The sequence below is a fragment of the Oncorhynchus tshawytscha genome, linkage group LG16 (assembly GCF_018296145.1).
Source record: "Oncorhynchus tshawytscha isolate Ot180627B linkage group LG16, Otsh_v2.0, whole genome shotgun sequence".
NCBI classification, from domain to species: domain Eukaryota; kingdom Metazoa; phylum Chordata; class Actinopteri; order Salmoniformes; family Salmonidae; genus Oncorhynchus; species Oncorhynchus tshawytscha.
The window spans coordinates 9,574,745-9,598,724 of record NC_056444.1 but is presented as its reverse complement, the minus strand read 5'-3'; the positions used below and the strand labels follow the sequence as shown (position 1 = coordinate 9,598,724).

The 23,980-nt window shown below is 43.9% G+C and overlaps 1 protein-coding gene across 1 annotated transcript; it reads right to left on the bottom strand.

The window, feature by feature from the left end:
• Positions 1-1,228: 1,228 nt before the first annotated feature.
• On the bottom strand, positions 1,229-23,649 carry LOC112215296 (microtubule-associated protein 4). The gene is made up of 8 exons (XM_042298742.1): positions 23,356-23,649; positions 17,898-18,131; positions 13,047-13,200; positions 12,651-12,713; positions 9,719-9,992; positions 8,051-8,113; positions 1,527-1,608; positions 1,229-1,256 (listed from the first exon to the last, which is right to left on the bottom strand). The coding sequence occupies exons 1-7, from the start codon at positions 23,608-23,610 to the stop codon at positions 1,578-1,580; spliced, it is 1,074 nt and encodes a 357-aa protein (XP_042154676.1). The 5' UTR covers positions 23,611-23,649; the 3' UTR covers positions 1,229-1,256; positions 1,527-1,577.
• Between the last annotated feature and the right edge of the window lie 331 nt (positions 23,650-23,980).

The window sequence follows — 23,980 nt, the reverse complement described above, 5'->3', positions numbered from 1 at the left end:
GTTGCTCAGACTAGAACTGCTATGCCTGAAGGTCCAGTCTTCCCACATCTCCAAGGAGGAGAAACGGGGGAGGAGGGAGGCAGATTCTTGAGGTGCCACATGAAGAGAGAGCCATGCTGTCAACAGTCATTAGTAAAACACCTCCCAGCGTCTTCAAGTGTTGTTATGAACACAGTGAGGAAAGAGTACAGAGAAACTAAACACAATGCTTTCCCCCCCATTGCTTATTTTTATTTCTCTCTCTCCCAATTCAATTCAATTCAATTCAATTCAAGGGGCTTTATTGGCATGGGAAACATGTGTTAACATTGCCAAAGCAATGTCTCTCTCTCTGTCTCTCTCTGTCTCTCTCTGTCTCTCTCACTTTATCTCTCTCTCTCCCTCTGTCTCTCTCTCTCTGTCTCTCTCACTTTATCTCTCTCTCTCCCTCTGTCTCTCTCTCTCTCTCTCACTGTATCTCTCTCTCTCTCTGTCTCTCTCACTTTATCTCTCTCTCTGTTTCTCTCTCTCTTTCTGTCTCTCTCTCTTTGTCTCTCTGTCCCTCTCTATCACACACACACACACACACACACACACACACACACACACACACACACACACACACACACACACACACACACACACACACACACACACACACACACACACAAGCAAAATAGTGGGGAGCGACACATTCCACAGCCGATATTGTCCACAGTGTAATAACGTGACTTGATTATCGATCAGTAAACAGGGCCAGATAGCCAATGGCCCAGGTACGGTAAGTACTATCTTGGCTATCTTCCCTTAAATGTTTTTCAGAATGCTATCATTGTGTTGATCACATTTCCAAGTTGTTATCTCGACTATGCCATTTGATACAGGCTGAACATCTGACATGCAGTAAACCTACGAGACTAAACCAGACTGAACATATCAGACGTACGAGACTAAACCAGGCTGAACATCTGACATGCAATAAACCTATGAGACTAAACCAGGCTGAACATATCAGACATACGAGACTAAACCAGGCTGAACATATCAGACATACGAGACTAAACTAGGCTGAACATCTGACATGCAGCAGACTAAACTGTAATGTGTATGTAAGTAGGAGTACAAAGTTACTCAGTATGAGGTTCCTCTGTCTGGTGACCTCACCTCGATGTTGCCACCACCGGGCCCGTGACACAGGTTGTCCATTGAACCCACTTTGGACTTAGCCTTATCCTTGAAGTTCACTTTCTGGGACTCGATCTTCACATCGCCGCCCCCTGCAGGACACACACAGTCACTGTATAGGTCTGAGGAATATATCAGTTGGTGATTATGGATTTTATGGTTTTGTTTAATCTTTATAATCATCTTTGGTAGTCATGTTTGAATGTTCCTTGATTACTTTTGGATTTCATCTATCAATACTTGTATAGAGTTGAGAATATAATGACAGTAAGGTGCTGTGGTCAATCAAACCCATAGAGATACATGAATCACTGTGTACATACAGGATGACAACTCAACAGGTCTATCCAAGAAAACCTTACCAGGCTTGTGTTTGATGTTGGCCTTGGAGCCACACTTTGATGTCACTTTGCTTAAGTCCACCTTTTTGTTGAGTATCTGAACCTGCAAACCGTACAACAGACCCAGTTACACACACCGAAGAGGTCCTTCATGAAAATCAGTCAAAGAGCCATGGCAGCCATCTTCTTCGCCGTGCAGTTGAATCTATTTACCTTTATCATTTGCCATCTGTTCTGTACTGCCCCTCCTACCAATGTGTCCAGCGCAAACAGTAGCAATAAGAGCACAACCAATCAAAGGAGGAAGTATGCATGGAGAGCCAATCAGAGTTGAGTGTCTGTGCAGGTCAGAGGTCAGACAGGGAAGGGTGGTGTTTGGTGTTGAGTGAGTTAGAGAGACAGAGACAGGGGAAGTCTAAGCCAAGGGCAGTAGCAGGCACTACGGAGGAGGGTTATCTAGAGCTACCATGCTGGCTGAGAAAATATATCACACAACAGCCTCTTGTCGCCAAGGTCCAAAAACAACAGGAAAAAAAAACTGTGATTGAGTGACGTGTCTCTGGGCCTCTCGCTTAGACCAGCAGTCTAAGGCGTTACTACAGACCCGGGTTCATTCCGGGGCTGCGCCACAACCCGGCCGAGGCCGGGAGTCCCGTAGGACGGAGCACAATTGGCCCAGCGTTGTTCGGGTTAGGGGAGGGTCACGGTGTTTCCTCCGACACATTGGTGCGGCTGGCTTCTAGGTTGAGCTGGCGGATGTTAAGGGGCGTGGTTAGGCGGGTCATGTTTTGGAGGAAGCATGACCCCACCTTCGCCTCTCCCGAGCCCGTTGGGGAGTTGCAGCGATGAGAAAAGATTGAAAATTGGGGCCACCAAAATATATATATATAAATTTAATTTAAAAAATAAATATATAATTACGTTCAGGCAATGACGTGCCAGTGCCAAAAGGGGGCAGCACTGTAGCATTTCCTAGACTGGAACAGAATCCTGAAAATAATTGTCATTTGCAGGACAGTGACTCAGATCATTTGAGTCAGGTTCTTGAAAAAGGTCTCCAATCGAAAAGTCTATAATAAACGGGCGGGAGTTATTCTTTTTTGTATCAGTCTAGTTCAGCCTGTCTCAAACCTGTTCCAGCAGAGGCTTCAGTAGACTAATAAATAAAACTCTCCGTGGTATTTATTGGTCATGACGTGCGGTCGGTCGTATGGGGTTGGGGGCCATTGAAGCTAAGCTGCAATCCGGTACTAACCTTCCCTCCACCAGGAACATGCTTGATATTGTCCTTGGAACCCAAGCGTGAGGTGACGTGGCTGAAGTCCAGCTTTTTGGAGACTATCTGAACCTACAAACACAGCATAGCAGGCAGAAAGGAAGAGTAGGATCACCGTGGGGGGTTAGAGGGAAGGTCGGGATAGTGCTGTGACGAGGAAGGATGAGAAGTGTGCAGAAACATCGAGAGGCCACAGACAGAGAGGTGTATTAAGTCACACATGCGGGTCCCACATCCACACCTGCCCTTTGAGGACGCTCAATTGCTACCGTATTGAAACAGGCCCCTCTTTAAATGGGATTGTATTATGATAGTGATGCTTCCTCCTGTTGTGTATTGTATGTTGTTGCTAATATACTTGTGTTGTTACGAGTGCTAATTACAAGAACTGTGGTGATATTGCTATGTATATTGCTATGTATATTGCTATGTATATTGCTATGTATATTGCTATTTATATTGCTATGCATATTGTTATGTATATTGGTATGTATATTGCTATGTATATTGGTATGTATATTGGTATGCATATTGGTATGTATATTGGTATGTATATTGCTATGTATATTGGTATGCATATTGGTATGTATATTGGTATGTATATTGGTATGTATATTGGTATGTATATTTCTATGTATATTGCTATGTATATTTCTATGTATATTTCTATGCATATTGCTATGTATATTGCTATGTATATTGGTATGTATATTGGTATGTATATTGGTATGTATATTTCTATGTATATTTCTATGTATATTTCTATGTATATTTCTATGTATATTTCTATGCATATTGCTATGTATATTGGTATGTATATTTCTATGTATATTGCTATGTATATTTCTATGTATATTTCTATGTATATTTCTATGTATATTTCTATGTATATTTCTATGTATATTTCTATGCATATTGCTATGTATATTTCTATGTATATTTCTATGTATATTTCTATGTATATTTCTATGTATATTTCTATGCATATTGCTATGTATATTTCTATGCATATTGCTATGTATATTTCTATGCACTGCATTGTTGGTTAAGGACTTATGCGTATGCGTTTCACGGTAAGATCAAGTCATATTGTATTGTTCACATACACGTGATTGGCAGATGTTATTGCGGGTGTAGCGAAATGCTTGTCTACACCTGTTGTATTCGGCGTATGTGACAAATACAATTTCATTTGATTTGATATGCCCTTTTAATGGTCTTAAGTGGATGACGTAAGTCACTGTTAGTTTAATAGTCACTCTGATGATATTGAGACATTTTGAGACATTCGTACTTGTTAGCACATAGACCGATAATCACAGTGTGACAATATGAAATTAGTGCTACGAACCCACAAACCCACTACTTGGATTTAGACAGGAACGTGACAAAACGTCATACTGTTCACTAGACATTTTTGTTAGAAATCACTGCAACCACCCTTGTGCTGACAGTTAAATAAAGGAAACACACACACACACACACACACACACACACACACACACACACACACACACACACACACACACACACACACACACACACACACACACACACACACACACACACACACACACACACAGCTATCCTTGTAACCAAATAATTGATTCCCATCCAAAATCCTATTTTCCCTAACCCGTAACCCTAAATCTAACCCGAACCTTAATTATAACCCAAACCTTAATTGTAAGCCTAAGCCTAAAATAGCTTTTCTTTTTGCCTCGTGGGGACCGGAAAAATGTCCCCACTTGTCCAAATGTTTCTTGTTTTACTATTCTAGTGAGGAATTCTGGTCCGTAACAAAGGTAGTTAAACAAAAACACACACTAAGCAGTAGGAGGTTTAAGCTCACATCCTTGACAGCCATAGGAGACTGGTGGGTATCATTCTAGAGATTTAGTAGAGTGTGACTGAGCAGAACTCAGAGACACATAATGACTGAGAACAGCCCTCAGCAATGACTCTGGCTCAGGGCATTTAACTTTATTTAACTAGGCAAGTCAGTTAAGAACAAATTCTTATTTTCAATGACGGCCTAGGAACAGTGGGTTAACTGCCTGTTCAGGGGCAGAACGACAGATTTGTACCTTGTCAGCTCGGGGATTTGAACTTTGCAACCTTCTGGTTACTAGTCCAACGCTCTAACCACTAGGCTACCCTGCCGCCCCATCAGTCAGGATATACTGTATATATTTGTACTGCTGTCAAGCAACATTGTCAATATGGACTCCCGTCTCTCTGGCTCTGGTTTGAGCCTTGTGTTACTGTATGAGGTCCTGTGAGGAGTACGCCATCCGATCCGGTTTCCCATTTACCATTCTTCCATATCTCAATAATCACTGTGTTTTTGAGGTGAAACCTGAAATACAACATGAATCAGAACGGTTGTATTTTAAATGCTTGTTTCTCTTCTGTGGTCCGCTGCCACGAAATCTCACATTGATGATAAACTCCAGAGAGATGAGAGCTGTCTGACTGTAAACACACTGGTGTACAGTCCACTGTGAGGTCACACCAGTGAATCATGACTCTCTTTTCAGGCTTCATTCTCACAATGGAAAAGTCAGGAACAGTGTCAGTCGGTCGGTCAGTCACTTGTTCATCTACTTTTAGACAGCAGTCCGTCAGTCCATGCAGTGAATGAGGGACAATCAGAGGATGAGTGAGTGCATGTGTTTACGTGTGTGAAGAATGAAATGTGGCACAAAAAAAACTGTAAAACCGCAATGTTTTCATGAACAAACAGAAGGCGGAGATATGAACAGTTTGGGGAAGAATGGAGGAGATATAAACAGTTTGGGGAAGAATGGAGGAGATATAAACAGTTTGGGGAAGAATGGAGGAGATATAAGAGATATAAACAGTTTGGGGAAGAATGGAGGAGATATAAGAGATATGAACAGTTTGGGGAAGAATGGAGGAGATATAAACAGTTTGGGGAAGAATGGAGGAGATATAAACAGCTTGGGGAAGAATGGAGGAGATATAAACAGTTTGGGGAAGAATGGAGGAGATATAAACAGTTTGGGGAAGAATGGAGGAGATATAAACAGCTTGGGGAAGAATGGAGGAGATATAAACAGTTTGGGGAAGAATGGAGGAGATATGAAGAGACACTTTGGAAGACAATGACAAGAGGATAGAGACAAATAAAGAGAGAGAGTAGTAAACAGAGGGTAGTAAACAGAGAGTAGTAAACAGAGGGTAGTAAACAGAGGGTAGTAAACAGAGGGTAGTAAACAGAAGGTAAGAGAGAGAGTAGTAAACAGAGAGGAGTAAACAGAGGATAAGAGAGAGAGAGTAGTAAACAGAGAGTAGTAAACAGAGGGTAGTAAACAGAGGGTAGTAAACAGAGGGTAAGAGAGAGAGAGTAGTAAACAGAGAGTAGTAAACAGAGGGTGGTAAACAGAGAGTAGTAAACAGAGGGTAGTAAACAGATAGTAGTAAACAGAGGGTAGTAAACAGAGGGTAAGAGAGAGAGTAGTAAACAGAGGGTAGTAAACAGAGGGTAAGAGAGAGTAGTAAACAGAGTAGTAAACACAGAGTAGTAAACAGAGAGTAGTAAACAGAGTAGTAAACAGAGAGTAAGAGAAAGAGTAGTAAACAGAGAGTAGTAAACAGAGGGTAGTAAAGAGAGGGTAGTAAAGAGAGAGTAAGAGAGAGAATATTAAACAGAGGGTAGTAAACAGAGAGGAGTAAACAGAGAGTAGTAAACAGAGAGTAGTAAAGAGAGAGTAAGAGAGAGAATATTAAACAGAGGGTAGTAAACAGAGAGTAGTAAACAGAGGGTAGTAAACAGAGGGTAGTAAACAGAGGGTAGTAAACAGAGGGTAGTAAACAGAGAGTAGTAAACAGAGGGTAGTAAACAGAGAGGAGTAAACAGAGAGTAGTAAACAGAGAGTAGTAAACAGAGAGTCGTAAACAGAGAGTAGTAACAGAGGATAGTAAACAGAGAGTAAGAGAGAGAGGATAGTAAACAGAGAGTAAGAGAGAGAATATTAAACAGAGAGTAGTAAACAGAGAGTAAGAGAGAGAGTAGTAAACAGAGAGTCGTAAACAGAGAGTCATAAACAGAGAGTAGTAAATAGAGGGTAGTAAACAGAGAGTAAGACAGAGAGTAGTAAACAGAGTAGTAAACAGAGTAGTAAACAGAGAGTAGTAAACAGAGAGTAGTAAACAGTGAGTAAGAGAGAGAATATTAAACAGAGAGTAGTAAACAGAGTCGTAAACAGAGAGTCGTAGTTAACAGAGAGTCGTAGTTAACAGAGAGTCGTAGTAAATAGAGAGTAGTCGTAAACAGTGAGTCGTAGTAAATAGAGAGTAGTCGTAAACAGTGAGTCGTAGTAAACAGAGAGTAGTCGTAAACAGTGAGTCATAGTAAACAGAGAGTAGTCGTAAACAGTGAGTCGTAGTAAACAGAGAGTAGTCGTAAACAGTGAGTCGTAGTTAACAGAGAGTAGTCGTAAACAGTGAGTCGTAGTAAACAGAGAGTAGTCGTAAACAGTGAGTCGTAGTAAACAGAGAGTAGTCGTAAACAGTGAGTCGTAGTTAACAGAGAGTAGTCGTAAACAGTGAGTCGTAGTAAACAGAGAGTAGTCGTAAACAGTGAGTCGTAGTAAATAGAGAGTAGTCGTAAACAGTGAGTCGTAGTTAACAGAGAGTAGTCGTAAACAGTGAGTCGTAGTAAACAGAGAGTAGTCGTAAACAGTGAGTCGTAGTAAACAGAGAGTAGTCGTAAACAGTGAGTCGTAGTAAACAGAGAGTAGTCGTAAACAGTGAGTCGTAGTAAATAGAGAGTAGTCGTAAACAGTGAGTCGTAGTAAATAGAGAGTAGTCGTAAACAGTGAGTCGTAGTAAATAGAGAGTAGTCGTAAACAGTGAGTCGTAGTAAACAGAGAGTAGTCGTAAACAGTGAGTCATAGTAAACAGAGAGTAGTCGTAAACAGTGAGTCGTAGTAAACAGAGAGTAGTCGTAAACAGTGAGTCGTAGTAAACAGAGAGTAGTCGTAAACAGTGAGTCGTAGTAAACAGAGAGTCGTAGCAAACAGAGAGTCGTAGTAAACAGAGAGGCGTAGTAAACAGAGTAGTAAATAGAAAGTAAGAGAGAGAGTAGTACACAGAGAGTAGTAAATAGATAGTAAGAGAGAGAGTAGTAAACAGAGAGTAGTAAATAGAGAGTAAGAGACAGAGTAGTAAACAGAGAGTAGTAAATAGAGAGTCATAAACAGAGGTTAAGAGAGATGGGGGTGAGAGATGGGGGTGAACTCACTTTGGCCTGTCTGGTCTCTTTGGAGGAGGAGCCTTGGCCCAGGGCGTCGCTCCTGCCAGAGACCTGGGGAGACAAGGCCCACCTTGGGTCAATACTACACACAGGAAAACCAACGGAGGGGTGGAGAGAGGAAGGGAGGGAGGGAGGAGAGGGGGCTGCAGGACTACCTCCTCTAATTTGAGGATGTATCCAAAACAGCAGGGCTATGTTTATTTCAGAGAACGTGCATGCCTGTGTTACTGGGCACATGCAGTTCGGGGTCCATTGCTCAACATGTGGAACCATATTTCTATCAACGTTGGTTATTGGTTAGTTCAACATTGGACTTGGTCACTCCATCATGTTGACACTTGACAGTAGAAGTGAAAGGTGTAGTATAAGGGGACAGACAGGAAAAAGAAAGTGAGAGGTGAAGTTGTACAGAGGTTAGATTCAGAGAATGGGGTGAGATGTCAGGATGGATGCAAGATGGTCAATGGAATCAAATGGAGATTTATGGCGGAAGTCACAGAGTTAACTGAGGTTAACTGGGAAACATTTTGAATTAAAATAGAAGACAAGTTTGGACCAGTTACTAGCTGGGACCAGTTACTAGGTGGGACCAGTTTATAGGTGAGATCAGTTACTAGGTGGGACCAGTTACTAGGTGGGATCAGTTACTAGGTGGGACCAGTTACTAGGTGGGACCAGTTACTAGATGGGACCAGTTACTAGATGGGACCAGTTACTAGATGGGACCAGTTACTAGGTGGGACCAGTTACTAGGTGGGACCAGTTACTAGGTGGGACCAGTTACTAGATGGGACAAGTTACTAGGTGGGACCAGTTACTAGGTGGGACCAGTTACTAGGTGGGACCAGTTTTTAGGTGAGATCAGTTACTAGGTGGGACCAGTTACTAGGTGGGACCAGTTACTAGGTGGGACCAGTTACTAGGTGGGACCAGTTACTAGGTGGGACCAGTTACTAGATGGGACCAGTTACTAGATGGGACCAGTTACTAGATGGGACCAGTTACTAGGTGGGACCAGTTACTAGGTGGGACCAGTTACTAGGTGGGACCAGTTACTAGATGGGACCAGTTACTAGCTGGGACCAGTTACTAGGTGGGACCAGTTTTTAGGTGAGATCAGTTACTAGGTGGGACCAGTTACTAGGTGGGACCAGTTACTAGATGGGACCAGTTACTAGCTGGGACCAGTTTTTAGGTGAGATCAGTTACTAGGTGGGACCAGTTACTAGGTGAGACCAGTTACTAGGTGAGACCAATTACTAGCTGGGACCAGTTACTAGATGGGACCAGTTACTAGGTTGGACCAGTTACTAGGTGGGACCAGTTACTAGCTAGGAGAAGAAACCAGCGGGAGGTGGTTGTTAACTGGGAAAGCTCTGATGTGGGACGTGGCGTTAGGAGCAGGGTACTATGGGAAAATAGCGTGTTAACTGGGGCATCATCTACTGAACATAACCTGGCTGTAGGAGGTAAAGCCATTAGATGGTCAACACTGAGACTCAACATGGAGAACCCTACAGAATATTAGAACAACAGTGTCTGTAAAGCAAGGCCATCTGTGAAACAGAATACCAAATGTATAAAACCCAACCTGGCTCATCAACATGGTATTCCCCCCCCCATCACCCCCTCTATCACTGATGCACGACTCCCTACCTTCCCCCTCCGGGCTGGTACTTCATGTTGTCCGTGGAGCCGATCTTGGAGCGCACGTTGCGGATGTCAGGTGCGGGAGCTGTGCTTGGGTGGGAGGTGGTCCCCGAGGCGCTGACATTGCCCCAGGTGGTGTTAGAGGTGGGACGGGGGACACGGGGCCCAGGGGGCTTCTTCTCTGGTACTGTGGAGGAGGGGGCGGGGGCTGGTTTGGTGGTGGTGGGGCGGACACGGGGGGTGGCATTGGTGGTGCTGATCCGGGGCCGGGTGGAGTCAGCTAGGGGATGAAGAAGAGGAGGAGGAGGAAGAGGAGGGAGGAGGGGGAGAGAGAGAGGATGAGGCGGAGGGAGAGGCGGAGGAAGAGGAGGAGGAGCAGGAGGAGGAAAAGGAGGAGGAGGAAGAGGCGGCGGAGGAAGAGGACGAGGAGGAAGAGGCGGAGGAGGAAGAGGCGGAGGGAGAGGAGGAGGAAGAGGAGGAGGGAGAGGAGGAGGGAGAGGAGGAGGAAGAGGAGGAGGAAGAGGAGGGGGAAGAGGAGGAGGGAGAGAAGGTGAAAGGGGAAGAGGAGCAGGGAGAGGAGAGGAGGAGGAAGAGGAGGAGGGAGGAGGAGGACAGTAATAAAACAGGTCATGAAGCTGTAAAAAGTAAACAGACAAATTATATACGGTGCCCTCCGTAATTATTGGAACAGCATCACGTTTGTTGTTTTGGCTCTGTACTTCAGCACTTTTTACAGTTACAGACACACAAATATCATACCCCCAAGACATGCTAACCTCTCGCCATTACAATAACTGAGGAGGTTAGCATTTTATATCATACCCCCAAGACATGCTAACCTCTCACCATTACAATAACTGGGGAGGTTAGCATTACTGGGGGGTATGATATTGGTGCGTCTGTAACTTTCTCACTCATCATTATTCACGATTCATCCAGGACTATCTGAAATCATGGTAGAATCCACATTAATGTGTTTAGAAACATATTATATTCTTATTTACAATAAAAGTGACTGCAAAATGACACAATACATTATTTACCATTCATTTCTGTGGGGCAAAAAATAATCTGAAACACAACCAAAAACAAACTGCAAATGAATCCAACAAATTTGTAGAGTCACAAGCTTGATGTAATCATTGCGTGCTAGGAATATGGGACCAATTACTAAACTTTTGACTACTTTAATACACATAAGTGAATTTGACCCAAAACTTCTTCGCGTAAAATGGGTGTACAATGTACAAAAAAATATGTTTAATTTCGAAACGGCTCACCTGACATGGATGAAAATACAAATGAAAGCTGACCGTCTGCACTTTAACCTCATAGTCATTGTATCATTTGAAAACCAGAAAACATGTGTCACTGTCAGCCCAATAATTACAGAGGGCACTGTAGGTCAGCTCAGAGTATAAACCAGACAGGAGCACCATAAACTCCAGTATAAATCTGGCAGGACCACCATAAACTCCAGTATAAATCTGGCAGGACCACCATAAACTCCAGTATAAATCAGACAGGACCACCATAAACTCCAGTATAAACCAGACAGGACCACCATAAACTCCAGTATAAATCAGGAAGGACCACCATAAACTCCAGTATAAATCAGGCAGGACCACCATAAACTCCAGTATAAATCAGGCAGGACCACCTTAAACCCCAGTATAAATCAGACAGGACCACTGTAAACCCCAGTATAAATCTGGCAGGACCACCTTAAACCCAAGTATAAATCGAGCAGGACCACCGTAAACCCCAGTATAAATCAGGAAGGACCACCATAAACCCCAGTATAAATCAGACAGGACCACTGTAAACCCCAGTATAAATCTGGCAGGACCACCTTAAACCCAAGTATAAATCGAGCAGGACCACTGTAAACCCCAGTATAAATCGAGCAGGACCACCGTAAACCCCAGTATAAATCTGTCAGGACCACCTTAAACCCAAGTATAAATCGAGCAGGACCACCGTAAACCCCAGTATAAATCTGGCAGGACCACCTTAAACCCAAGTATAAATCGGGCAGGACCACCTTAAACCCAAGTATAAATCGAGCAGGACCACCGTAAACCCCAGTATAAATCGGGCAGGACCACCGTAAACCCCAGTATAAATCAGGCAGGACCACCTTAAACCCCAGTATAAATCGAGCAGGACCACCGTAAACCCCAGTATAAATCGAGCAGGACCACCGTAAACCCCAGTATAAATCGGGCAGGACCACCGTAAACCCCAGTATAAATCGGGCAGGACCACCGTAAACCCCAGTATAAATCGGGCAGGACCACCGTAAACCCCAGTATAAATCGGGCAGGACCACCGTAAACCCCAGTATAAATCGGGCAGGACCACCGTAAACCCCAGTATAAATCGGGCAGGACCACCGTAAACCCCAGTATAAATCGGGCAGGACCACCGTAAACCCCAGTATAAATCGGGCAGGACCACCGTAAACCCCAGTATAAATCGGGCAGGACCACCGTAAACCCCAGTATAAATCGGGCAGGACCACTGTAAACCCCAGTATGAACTGCTACATGTATTATCCCACTATCCCAAGTAATCCCTAGAGTGTTGAGATGTAGTGTCAGCAGGGGAAAGTAATCCCTAGAGTGTTGAGATGTAGTGTCAGCAGGGGAAAGTAATCCTTAGAGTGCTGTGTCGAGGTTTTACTCTCTTCTGCTTTTAGAAATACATTTTCCTTTTTTTTCTCTGAGACTTCACCACCTCTTTGTCACGGCCTGCATGCGTCATCTATGTGTTCCTGCGTGACCACTGTGTCACTCTTCATTTCTGTCCCACTCTGTGCAACAGCCGCCTCTAATCCCCCAGCTGGAGTTACAGTACTGTCTGGCTGAGGGACCTCGTGCTGCCTTTAAAAGGAGGAGAGAGAGAGAGAGAGTGGAAGAGAGGAGTGTTTCTGTACCTGTTGTTGACTTCAGAGTGCTGGGCTTGATTTCCTCTCCTGGCTTGCTGTCAGTCTTTGATGCTGAGAGGCAAAACAGAAGAGATCGTTCATGATCAGAGCTCAGCCTGTTCCTGTTCCTCCAAACAAACTTGCCAAAGATTGTTTGGCAAAGCAGTGAAGTCAGGTTGTGGAATGCAGAAACAGTTTTGTACCCTGCTGGCTCGACATCAGACACTTTGAGTCACCAAAATAATTGGTGGCAGTGTGTGTGTGCGCGCGGGTGTGTGTATGCGTGTGTGTGTGTGTGGGTGTGCACGGGTGTGTACGGATGTGTGTGTGTGTGTGCGTGGGTGTGCGCGGGTGTGTACTGTATGCGTGTTCAAAGATGTGTAAGTGTGTGGTATAGAGACTCACCCAGGGGGCGTCTGGTTGCGGGTGTGCTTGTGGCGGTGCGGGGCGCCATGGCTGGTTTACTGGTTGCCGTGGTAGCAGAGACGTTTTTGGGGGCAGCATTTGGAGCCGTGGAGGTGGTGGTCGCCTTTGGTACTAGAGGACGTCTCTCTGTGGTCTGGAGGGAGAGAGAGTGTGTGGTAAACAGAGAGGAAGGAAGGAAGAAAGGAAAAAGAAAGGAAAGAAGGAAAGGGAAGGAAGGAAGGAAGGAAGGAAGGAAGGAAGGAAGGGAGGAAGGGAGGAAGGAAGGAAGGAAGGAAAGAAGGAAAGGGAAGGAAGGAAGGAAGGAAGGAAGGAAGGAAGGAAGGAAGGAAGGAAGGAAGGAAGGGAGGAAGGAAGGAAGGAAGGAAGGAGCTCCACTCTTCAGTCACAAATAATGGAGTACTAGAATTCAATACAAATAAAAGTTTGAATGCATTACGTAGCACTCTAAAAAACTTCAGCTGTGGGAAAGAACCTCCTCGTGGCATCATGTTACGTTCAGAAAAACCATTGGATAATGACATATTCGTAAAAAACACTTACCATAAATATGTACTATTTGATGTACCACAAAAATATCAACAAAATCCTTATAATGTAATTGCACCTTGTAGGATTATTCATGATATCACTCTTATTGCCATCTGTCCTCTGCAATCAGAGCAGAGCAGAACAAGGGCCAGGTCCCATGGTGTTTTTTGAAGCATTTTCATAATGCACTGCTCTATGGGGTATTTTCACAACAGTGGGCACGTTAAATTGCCTCACCCCTCATGCCCCTGGGATGTTTTTCAGACAAATAAGTTGTGATAATGTCCCTATTCCTAGTTAAACAGGCCACCACTAGAGGACAATGGCAGATACTTACTGTCTGGAGCATGTGTGGAACTCCTAGTTCATGCTTAGTTACAACTATGGGCCATCATACACAGCAGTAGCGGGCGCTATCATCCATAGAGGGCTGGTGTTTGTCCAGACCTTCGCTCCAACCAAGCAGTAACACACGTGATTCATTCAACTAATCAAGAGTCAAACTAAATCAGGTGTGCTTTGGCTTGTCTGGAACAAAAGCCTGGACTCACACTGGCCTGCTGTCGAGAAGATTGGACACTTCTTTTACTGAATACGGTCTATGGTAACAGATGGCCCTGCTTTACACCATCTATCACCTCAGAGAGCACAGGTCAGATTAATACGATCAAGATTTCAGGAAAGAAGTGCTTATTTATGTCCTATCCTCTCCAGACAATCTTGTCACGGAAGCATCTGGAATGTGTCGCATCGAAACTGGGAGGAATCGAATGGCATGCGACGGAATCCTCAATACACAGGAGAGGCAGGTGTTGGCAGGTGTCTGGTTTCACAATAGGATGTGTGTTGCCTTGGCGCTGATGTAAGGATTGCACTGGGAACCAGGGATATTAAAAGAAGGCCAATGCCTGTCTGATTTCCCCACGCGTGGACACACCGCCCGAGGGAGGCTTTACATGGAAACCGGCCTTGTTTTCCCCACAGCCTCCTCATTCATTCCTCTGTCTCTTGCGATACTTTGAGCTGCCGGACCTTTTGCCTTAGACGTCATTACCATATTACAATAAACATTAGTGTCATACATACAGTACCAGTCAAACGTTTGGACACACCTACTCATTCAAGGGTCTTTATTTCATTTTGACTATTTTCTACATTGTAGAATAATAGTGAAGACATCAAAACTATGAAATAACACAATATGGAATCATGTAGTAACCAAAAACTTGGTAAACAAATCAAAATATATTTTAGATTCTTCAAAGTAGCCACCCTTTTGCCTTGATGACAGCTTTGCACACTCTTGGCATTCTCTCAACCAGCTTCACCTGGAATGCTATTCCAACAGTCTTGAAGGAGTTCCCACATATGCTGTTTTTCCTTCACTCTGCAGTCCAACTCATCCCAAACCAATCAATTGGGTTGAGGTCTGGTGATTGTGGAGGCCATGTCATCTGATGCAGCACTCCATCACTCTTCTACTTGGTCAAATAGCCCTTACACAGCCTGAAGGTGTTGAAAAACAAATGATTGTCCCACTAAGCGCAAACCAGATGGGATGGCGTAACTCTGCAGAATTCTGTGGTAGCCATGCTGTTTAAGTGTGCTTTGAAGTTTAAATAAATCACTGACAGTGTCACCAGCAAAGCACCCCCACACATCATACCTCCTCCTCGATGCTTCATTGTGGAAACCACACATGTGGAGATAATCCGTTCACCTACTCTGCATCACACAAAGACACAGCGGTTGGAACCAAATATCTCAAATTTGGACTCATCAGACCAAAGGACAGATTTCCACTGATCTAATGTCCATTGCTTGTGTTTCTTGGCCCAAGCAAGTGAGTCTTCTTCTTATTGGTGTCCTTTAGGTGTGGTTTCTTTGCAGCAATTCGACCATGAAGGCCTGATTCACGCAGTCTCCTCTGAACAGTTGATGTTGAGATGTGTCTGTTACTTGAACTCTGTGAAGCATTTATTTGGGCTGCAATTTCTGAGGCTGGTAATTCTAATGAACTTATCCTCTGCATTAGAGGTAACTCTGGGTCTTCCTTTCCTGTTGCGGTCCTCATGAGAGCCAGTTTCATCATAGCGCTTGATGGTTTTTGTGACTGCACTTGAAGAAACTTTCAAAGTTCTTTAAATTTTCCAGATTGACTGACCTTCATATCTTAAAGTAATGATGGACTGTCATTTCTCTTTTCTTATTTGAGCTGTTCTTAACATAATATGGACTTGGTCTTTTACCAAATAGGGCTATCTTCTGTATACCACCCCTACCTTGTCACAACACAACTGATTGGCTCAAATGCATTAAGAAGGAAATAAATTCCACAAATTAACTTTTAACAAGACACACCTGTTAACTTCTTGGATATAGGGGGCGCTCTTTTAATTTATGGATAAAAAAACGCGCCCGTTTTAAGCGCAATATTTTGTCACGAAAAGATGCTCGACTATGCATATAATTGGCAGCTTTGGAAAGAAAACACTCTAACGTTTCCAAAACTGCAAAGATATTATCTGTGAGTGCCACAGAACTCATGCTACAGGCGAAACCAAGATGAAACTTCAACCAGGAAATGGGCAGAATTTTTGAGGCTCTGTTTTCCATTGTCTCCTTATATGGCTGTGAATGCGCCGGGAATGAGCCTGCCCTTTCTATCGTTTCTCCAAGGTGTCTGCAGCATTGTGACGTATTTGTAGGCATATCATTGGAAGATTGGCCATAAGAGACTACATTTACCAGGGGTCCGCCCGGTGTCCTTTGTCTAAATTGGTGCGTAATCTACAAGCTGCATGCAGTCATCCAGTGATTGAGAGGAGAGAGGAGGCTTTCAACGAACGATATATCATGAAGAGATATGTGAAAAACACCTTGAGGATTGATTCTAAACAATGTTTACCATGTTTCAGTCGATATTATGGAGTTAATTTGGAAAAAAGTTTGGCGTTTTGATGACTGATTTTTCGTTTTTTTTTTTGGTAGCCAAACGTGACGCACCAAACAGAGCGATTTCTCCTAAACAAATAATCTTTCAGGAAAAACTGAGCATTTGCTATCTAACTGAGAGTCTCCTCATTGAAAACATCTGAAGTTCTTCAAAGATAAATGATTTTATTTGAATGATTTTCTGTTTTTTGTGAAAATGTTGCCTGCTGATGCTAATGCTAAATGCTACGCTAGCTATCAATACTGTTACACAAATGCTTGTTTTGCTATGGTTGAGAAGCATATTTTGAAAATCTGAGATGACAGTGTTGTTAACAAAAGGCTAAGCTTGAGAGCTAGCATATTAATTTCATTTCATTTGCGATTTTCATGAATAGTTAACGTTGCGTTATGGTAATGAGCTTGAGGCTGTATTCACGATCCCGGATCCGGGATGGCTCGACGCAAGAAGTTAACTGAAATGCTTTACTGGTGACTACCTCATGAAGCTGGATGAGAGAATGCCAAGAGGATGGCTACTTTGAAGAATGTAAAATATATTTTGATTTGTTTACCACTTTTTTGGTTACTACATGATTCCATATTGTGTTATTTCATCGTTTTGATGTCTTCACTTTTATTCTACAATGTAGAAAATAGTCAAAATAAAGAAACACCCTGGAATGAGTAGGTATGTCCAACCTTTTGACTGGTGCTGTAGTTAAAGGCAAATATGTTACACCAGCAGTTTAGAGAAGTGGCTGTACATCATGTACATTGTAGTGTATATCTGATACACTAACTGTTGAAGGTGAGAGACTTAGGTGTGGTGAGGGAAGCCTTGAGCGACTGATGGTTGTCCTTGATGGTTGTCCTTAGGTCTCTCTAGTAAATGCCAGGGAAGGAGTGATGAATGCAGGCTGCCCTTGTGGCCTCTCCTCTGACCCCTCATCTCTGGCCCCCTCCCCTCTATGAACCCTGCTCTGACTAATCCTGTGTACGGCCACTCAGCACTCGGGACTTACTGGGAGCCTACGAGGCTTACTGGGAGCCAAGTTTAAAAAGGTGGATACCTTACAGGCAGATTATACTCTGAGCACCACAGAAGTCAGTGTCTAATTTACAACTCCTGTAAAAATTAACACAGGAGCTAACTATGCTAACACTTCCGCTAAACAGAACTGAACATGCCCATTCTTCTGATCAACAAGATAATGAGAAGGAGATTGAAAGACAGGCTAGGAGAGTAGAAGTAGGTAGTAGTTTTGCCTAGACAGACCGACACCACACAGTGGTAAGGTATGGAGGTGCCGATATCTGAGGCGGAGGGGACTGCGGCTGTCCCTAAAGCAGGGCAGGGGCACTCACCTTAGACTTGACCTCACGGGGCGCAGGGGTGGAGGCAGATGTGGAGAGGTTGGCTGCGGACAAGGGTCGCTTGTGGGCAGTGGTGGGGGTGGGGGCCTTGGGCATGGGCGTTTTTTTGCTGAGTGTGGCTGAGGTGGAGGAATGGGTGGGGCGTTTGGGGGCGGCAGCACTGACGGATGCTGCCGAGCTCGGCCGCGGCTTAGCAGCGCTCGGTTTGGTTGCCCCAGCAACAGGCTGCGCGATGGACGGCACACCAGACAAATGGAGAGCAAAAGAAAGAACAAAAGAAAGCGAGAAAGAAAATAACAAAAAACACATGATAACAGCAGCAAGATAACAGAAACAGGATAACAGCAGCAGGATAACAGAAACAGGATAACAGCAGCAGGATAACAGAAACAGGATAACAGCAGCAGGATAACAGGATAACAGCAGCAGGATAACAGAAACAGGATAACAGCAACAGGATAACAGAAACAGGATAACAGAAACAGGATAACAGAAACAGGATAACAGCAACGGGATAACAGCAGCAGGATAACAGAAACAGGATAACAGGATAACAGCAGCAGGATAACAGCAGCAGGATAACAGAAACAGGATAACAGCAGCATGATAACAGCAACAGGATAACAGAAACAGGATAACAGCAGCAGGATAACAGAAACAGGATAACAGCAACAGGATAACAGCAGCAGGATAACAGAAACAGGATAACAGGATAACAGCAGCAGGATAACAGCAGCAGGATAACAGAAACAGGATAACGGCAGCAGGATAACAGAAACAGGATAACAGCAGCAGGATAACAGTAGCAGGTTAACAGTAGCATAATAACAGCAGCAGGATAACATAAACAGGATAACAGGATACCAGCAGCAGGTTAACAGCAACAGGATAACAGCAACAGGATAACAGCAACAGGATAACAGAAACAGGATAACAGCAGCAGGTTAACAGCAGCAGGATAACAGCAACAGGATAACAGCAGCAGGATAACAGTAGCAGGATAACAGCAACAGGATAACAGCAACAGGATAACAGAAACAGGATAACAGAAACAGGATAACAGGATAACAGCAGCAGGATAACAGCAGCAGGATAACAGAAACAGGATAACAGCAGCAGGATAACAGAAACCGGATAACAGCAGCAGGATAAAAGTAGCAGGTTAACAGTAGCATAATAACAGCAGCAGGATAACATAAACAGGATAACAGGATACCAGCAGCAGGATAACAGCAGCAGGATAACAGCAACAGGATAACAGCAGCAGGATAACAGCAGCAGGATAACAGAAACAGGATAACAGCAACAGGATAACAGCAACAGGATAACAGCAGCAGGATAACAGTAGCAGGTTAACCGTAGCAGGTTAACAGTAGCATAATAACAGCAGCAGGATAACATAAACAGGATAAAAGAAACAGGATACCAGCAGCAGGTTAACAGCAGCAGGATAACAGCAGCAGGATAGCAGCAACAGGATAACAGCAGCAGGATAACAGTAGCAGGTTAACAGTAGCATAATAACAGCAGCAGGATAACATAAACAGGATAACAGGATACCAGCAGCAGGTTAACAGCAGCAGGATAACAGAAAAAGGATAACATAAACAGGATAACAGGATACCAGCAGCAGGTTAACAGCAGCAGGATAACAGAAACAGGATAACAGGATACCAGCAGCAGGTTAACAACAGCAGGATAACAGAAACAGGATAACAGCAACAGGATAACAGCAGCAGGTTAACAGTAGCATAATAACAGCAGCAGGATACCAGAAACAGGATAACAGCAACAGGATAACAGCAGCAGGTTAACAGTAGCAGGATAACAGAAACAGGATAACAGCAACAGGATAACAGCAGCAGGTTAACAGTAGCATAATAACAGCAGCAGGATACCAGAAACAGGATAACAGCAGCAGGTTAACAGCAACAGGATAACAGCAGCAGGTTAACAGTAGCAGGATAACAGCAACAGGATAACAGCAACAGGTTAACAGCAACAGGATAACAGCAGCAGGTTAACAGTAGTAGGATAACAGCAACAGGATACCAGAAACAGGATAACAGCAGCAGGTTAACAGTAGTAGGTTAACAGCAGCAGGATAACAGAAACAGGATAACAGCAACAGGATAACAGCAGCAGGTTAACAGCAACAGGATAACAGCAGCAGGTTAACAGTAGCAGGATAACAGCAACAGGATAACAGCAACAGGTTAACAGCAGGAGGATAACAGCAACAGGTTAACAGAAACAGGATAACAGAAACAGGATAACAGCAACAGGATAACAGCAGCAGGTTAACAGTAGCAGGTTAACAGCAGCAGGATAACAGCAGCAGGTTAACAGTAGTAGGTTAACAGCAGCAGGATAACAGAAACAGGATAACAGCAACAGGATAACAGCAGCAGGTTAACAGTAGCAGGTTAACAGCAGCAGGATAACAGAAACAGGATAACAGCAACAGGATAACAGCAGCAGGATAACAGCAACAGGATAACAGCAGCAGGATAACAGCAGCAGGATAACAGCAACAGGATAACAGCAGCAGGATAACAGAAACAGGATAACAGCAGCAGGATAACAGAAACAGGATAACAGCAGCAGGATAACAGCAGCAGGATAACAAGATACCAGCAGCAGGATAACAGCAGCAGGATAACAGAAACAGGATAACAGCAGCATGATAACAGCAACAGGATAACAGCAACAGGATAACAGCAGCAGGATAACAGAAACAGGATAACAGCAACAGGATAACAGCAGCAGGATAACAGAAACAGGATAACAGGATAACAGCAGCAGGATAACAGCAGCAGGATAACAGAAACAGGATAACAGCAGCAGGATAACAGAAACAGGATAACAGCAGCAGGATAACAGTAGCAGGTTAACAGTAGCATAATAACAGCAGCAGGATAACATAAACAGGATAACAGGATACCAGCAGCAGGTTAACAGCAACAGGATAACAGCAACAGGATAACAGCAACAGGATAACAGAAACAGGATAACAGCAGCAGGTTAACAGCAGCAGGATAACAGCAACAGGATAACAGCAGCAGGTTAACAGCAGCAGGATAACAGAAACAGGATAACAGCAACAGGATAACAGCAGCAGGATAACAGAAACAGGATAACAGGATAACAGCAGCAGGATAACAGCAGCAGGATAACAGAAACAGGATAACAGCAGCAGGATAACAGAAACCGGATAACAGCAGCAGGATAAAAGTAGCAGGTTAACAGTAGCATAATAACAGCAGCAGGATAACATAAACAGGATAACAGGATACCAGCAGCAGGTTAACAGCAACAGGATAACAGTAGCAGGTTAACAGCAGCAGGATAACAGCAACAGGATAACAGCAGCAGGATAACAGAAACAGGATAACAGCAACAGGATAACAGCAGCAGGATAACAGTAGCAGGTTAACCGTAGCAGGTTAACAGTAGCATAATAACAGCAGCAGGATAACATAAACAGGATAAAAGAAACAGGATACCAGCAGCAGGTTAACAGCAGCAGGATAACAGCAGCAGGATAGCAGCAACAGGATAACAGCAGCAGGATAACAGTAGCAGGTTAACAGTAGCATAATAACAGCAGCAGGATAACATAAACAGGATAACAGGATACCAGCAGCAGGTTAACAGCAGCAGGATAACAGAAAAAGGATAACATAAACAGGATAACAGGATACCAGCAGCAGGTTAACAGCAGCAGGATAACAGAAACAGGATAACAGGATACCAGCAGCAGGTTAACAGCAGCAGGATAACAGAAACAGATTAACAGCAACAGGATAACAGCAGCAGGTTAACAGTAGCATAATAACAGCAGCAGGATACCAGAAACAGGATAACAGCAACAGGATAACAGCAGCAGGTTAACAGTAGCAGGATAACAGAAACAGGATAACAGCAACAGGATAACAGCAGCAGGTTAACAGTAGCATAATAACAGCAGCAGGATACCAGAAACAGGATAACAGCAGCAGGTTAACAGCAACAGGATAACAGCAGCAGGTTAACAGTAGCAGGATAACAGCAACAGGATAACAGCAACAGGTTAACAGCAAAAGGATAACAGCAGCAGGTTAACAGTAGAAGGATAACAGCAACAGGATACCAGAAACAGGATAACAGCAGCAGGTTAACAGTAGTAGGTTAACAGCAGCAGGATAACAGAAACAGGATAACAGCAACAGGATAACAGCAGCAGGTTAACAGCAACAGGATAACAGCAGCAGGTTAACAGTAGCAGGATAACAGCAACAGGATAACAGCAACAGGTTAACAGCAGGAGGATAACAGCAACAGGTTAACAGAAAAAGGATAACAGCAACAGGATAACAGCAGCAGGATAACAGCAACAGGTTAACAGAAACAGGATAACAGAATCAGGATAACAGCAGCAGGTTAACAGTAGTAGGTTAACAGCAGCAGGATAACAGAAACAGGATAACAGCAACAGGATAACAGCAGCAGGTTAACAGTAGCAGGTTAACAGCAGCAGGATAACAGAAGCAGGATAACAGCAACAGGATAACAGCAGCAGGATAACAGCAACAGGATAACAGCAGCAGGATAACAGCAGCAGGATAACAGCAACAGGATAACAGCAGCAGGATAACAGAAACAGGATAACAGCAACAGGATAACAGCAGCAGGTTAACAGTAGCAGGTTAACAGCAGCAGGATAACAGAAACAGGATAACAGCAACAGGATAACAGCAACAGGATAACAGCAGCAGGATAACAGCAGCAGGATAACAGCAACAGGATAACAGCAGCAGGATAACAGAAACAGGATAACAGCAGCAGGATAACAGAAACAGGATAGCAGCAGCAGGATAACAGCAGCAGGATAACAAGATACCAGCAGCAGGATAACAGGATAACAGCAGCAGGATAACAGGATAACAGCAGCAGGATAACAGCAGCAGGTTAACAGCAACAGGATAACAGCAGCAGGATAACAGCAGCAGGATAACAGCAACAGGATAACAGCAGCAGGATAACAGCAGCGGGATAACAGGATAACAGCAGCAGGATAACAGGATAACAGCAGCAGGTTAACAGCAGCAGGATAACAGGATAACAGCAGCAGGATAACAGCAGCAGGATAACAGCAGCAGAAGCAGCCCTAACCATAATCAACAGAATACCAACAAATGGAACTGTGTGCCCTGACAAAAACAAACACTCAATGAAGAAGTTACATGGAGTTCAAATCCGCACTAAAACAATAAGGACCAAAATCTCTTTATTGCTCTGATAACAATGTTCTGACTGATATGACTTAAATGAAAGTGAGTACCATGGACTACTTTTAGTCTTATCCCACTACTGTATGGACAAATAAAGAAGCAGCAGCAGCAGCGTTAGCAGCAAGAATGATGTAAGATTTGATAATGTTCCACTTTAAACCTTGACTCTGGCCTACCTTGGTCTTCTTGTCTGGACTTGGCAGGTCCCGGCTTGGTGCAGCACCGCTCCCATTGGTTGAAGGTTTACTTGCAGTTTTTTTGGCCTTATCAGCTGTCTCTGCTATCTTGTCCGTTTTCCTCTCAGGACTTTTAAGCTCTTTTTTCTCGGATTTCTCATCCTTCGCCTTGTCTCTTTTCTCTGTCTTCTTCTTCTTCTTCTCCTCCTCCACCTTGTCTGTTTTCTCTGTCTTCTTCTTCTCCTCCTCCTCCATGTCTGTTTTATCTGTCTTCTTCTCCTCCTCCTCCTTGTCTGTTTTCTCTGTCTTTTTATTCTTCTCCTCCTCCTCCACCTTGTCTGTTTTCTCTGTCTTCTTCTCCTCCTCCTCCACCTTGTCTGTTTTCTCTGTCTTCCTCTCCTCCTCCCACACCTTGTCTGTTTTCTCTGTCTTCTTCTCCTCCTCCTCCCTGTCTGTTTTCTCTGTCTTCTTCTCCTCCTCCTCCACCTTGTCTGTTTTCTCTGTCTTCTTCTCCTCCTCCACCTTGTCTGTTTTCTCTGTCTTTTTCTTCTTCTCCTCCTCCTCCACCCTGTCTGTTTTCTCTGTCTTCTTCTTCTCCTCCTCCTCCACGTTGTCTGTTTTCTCT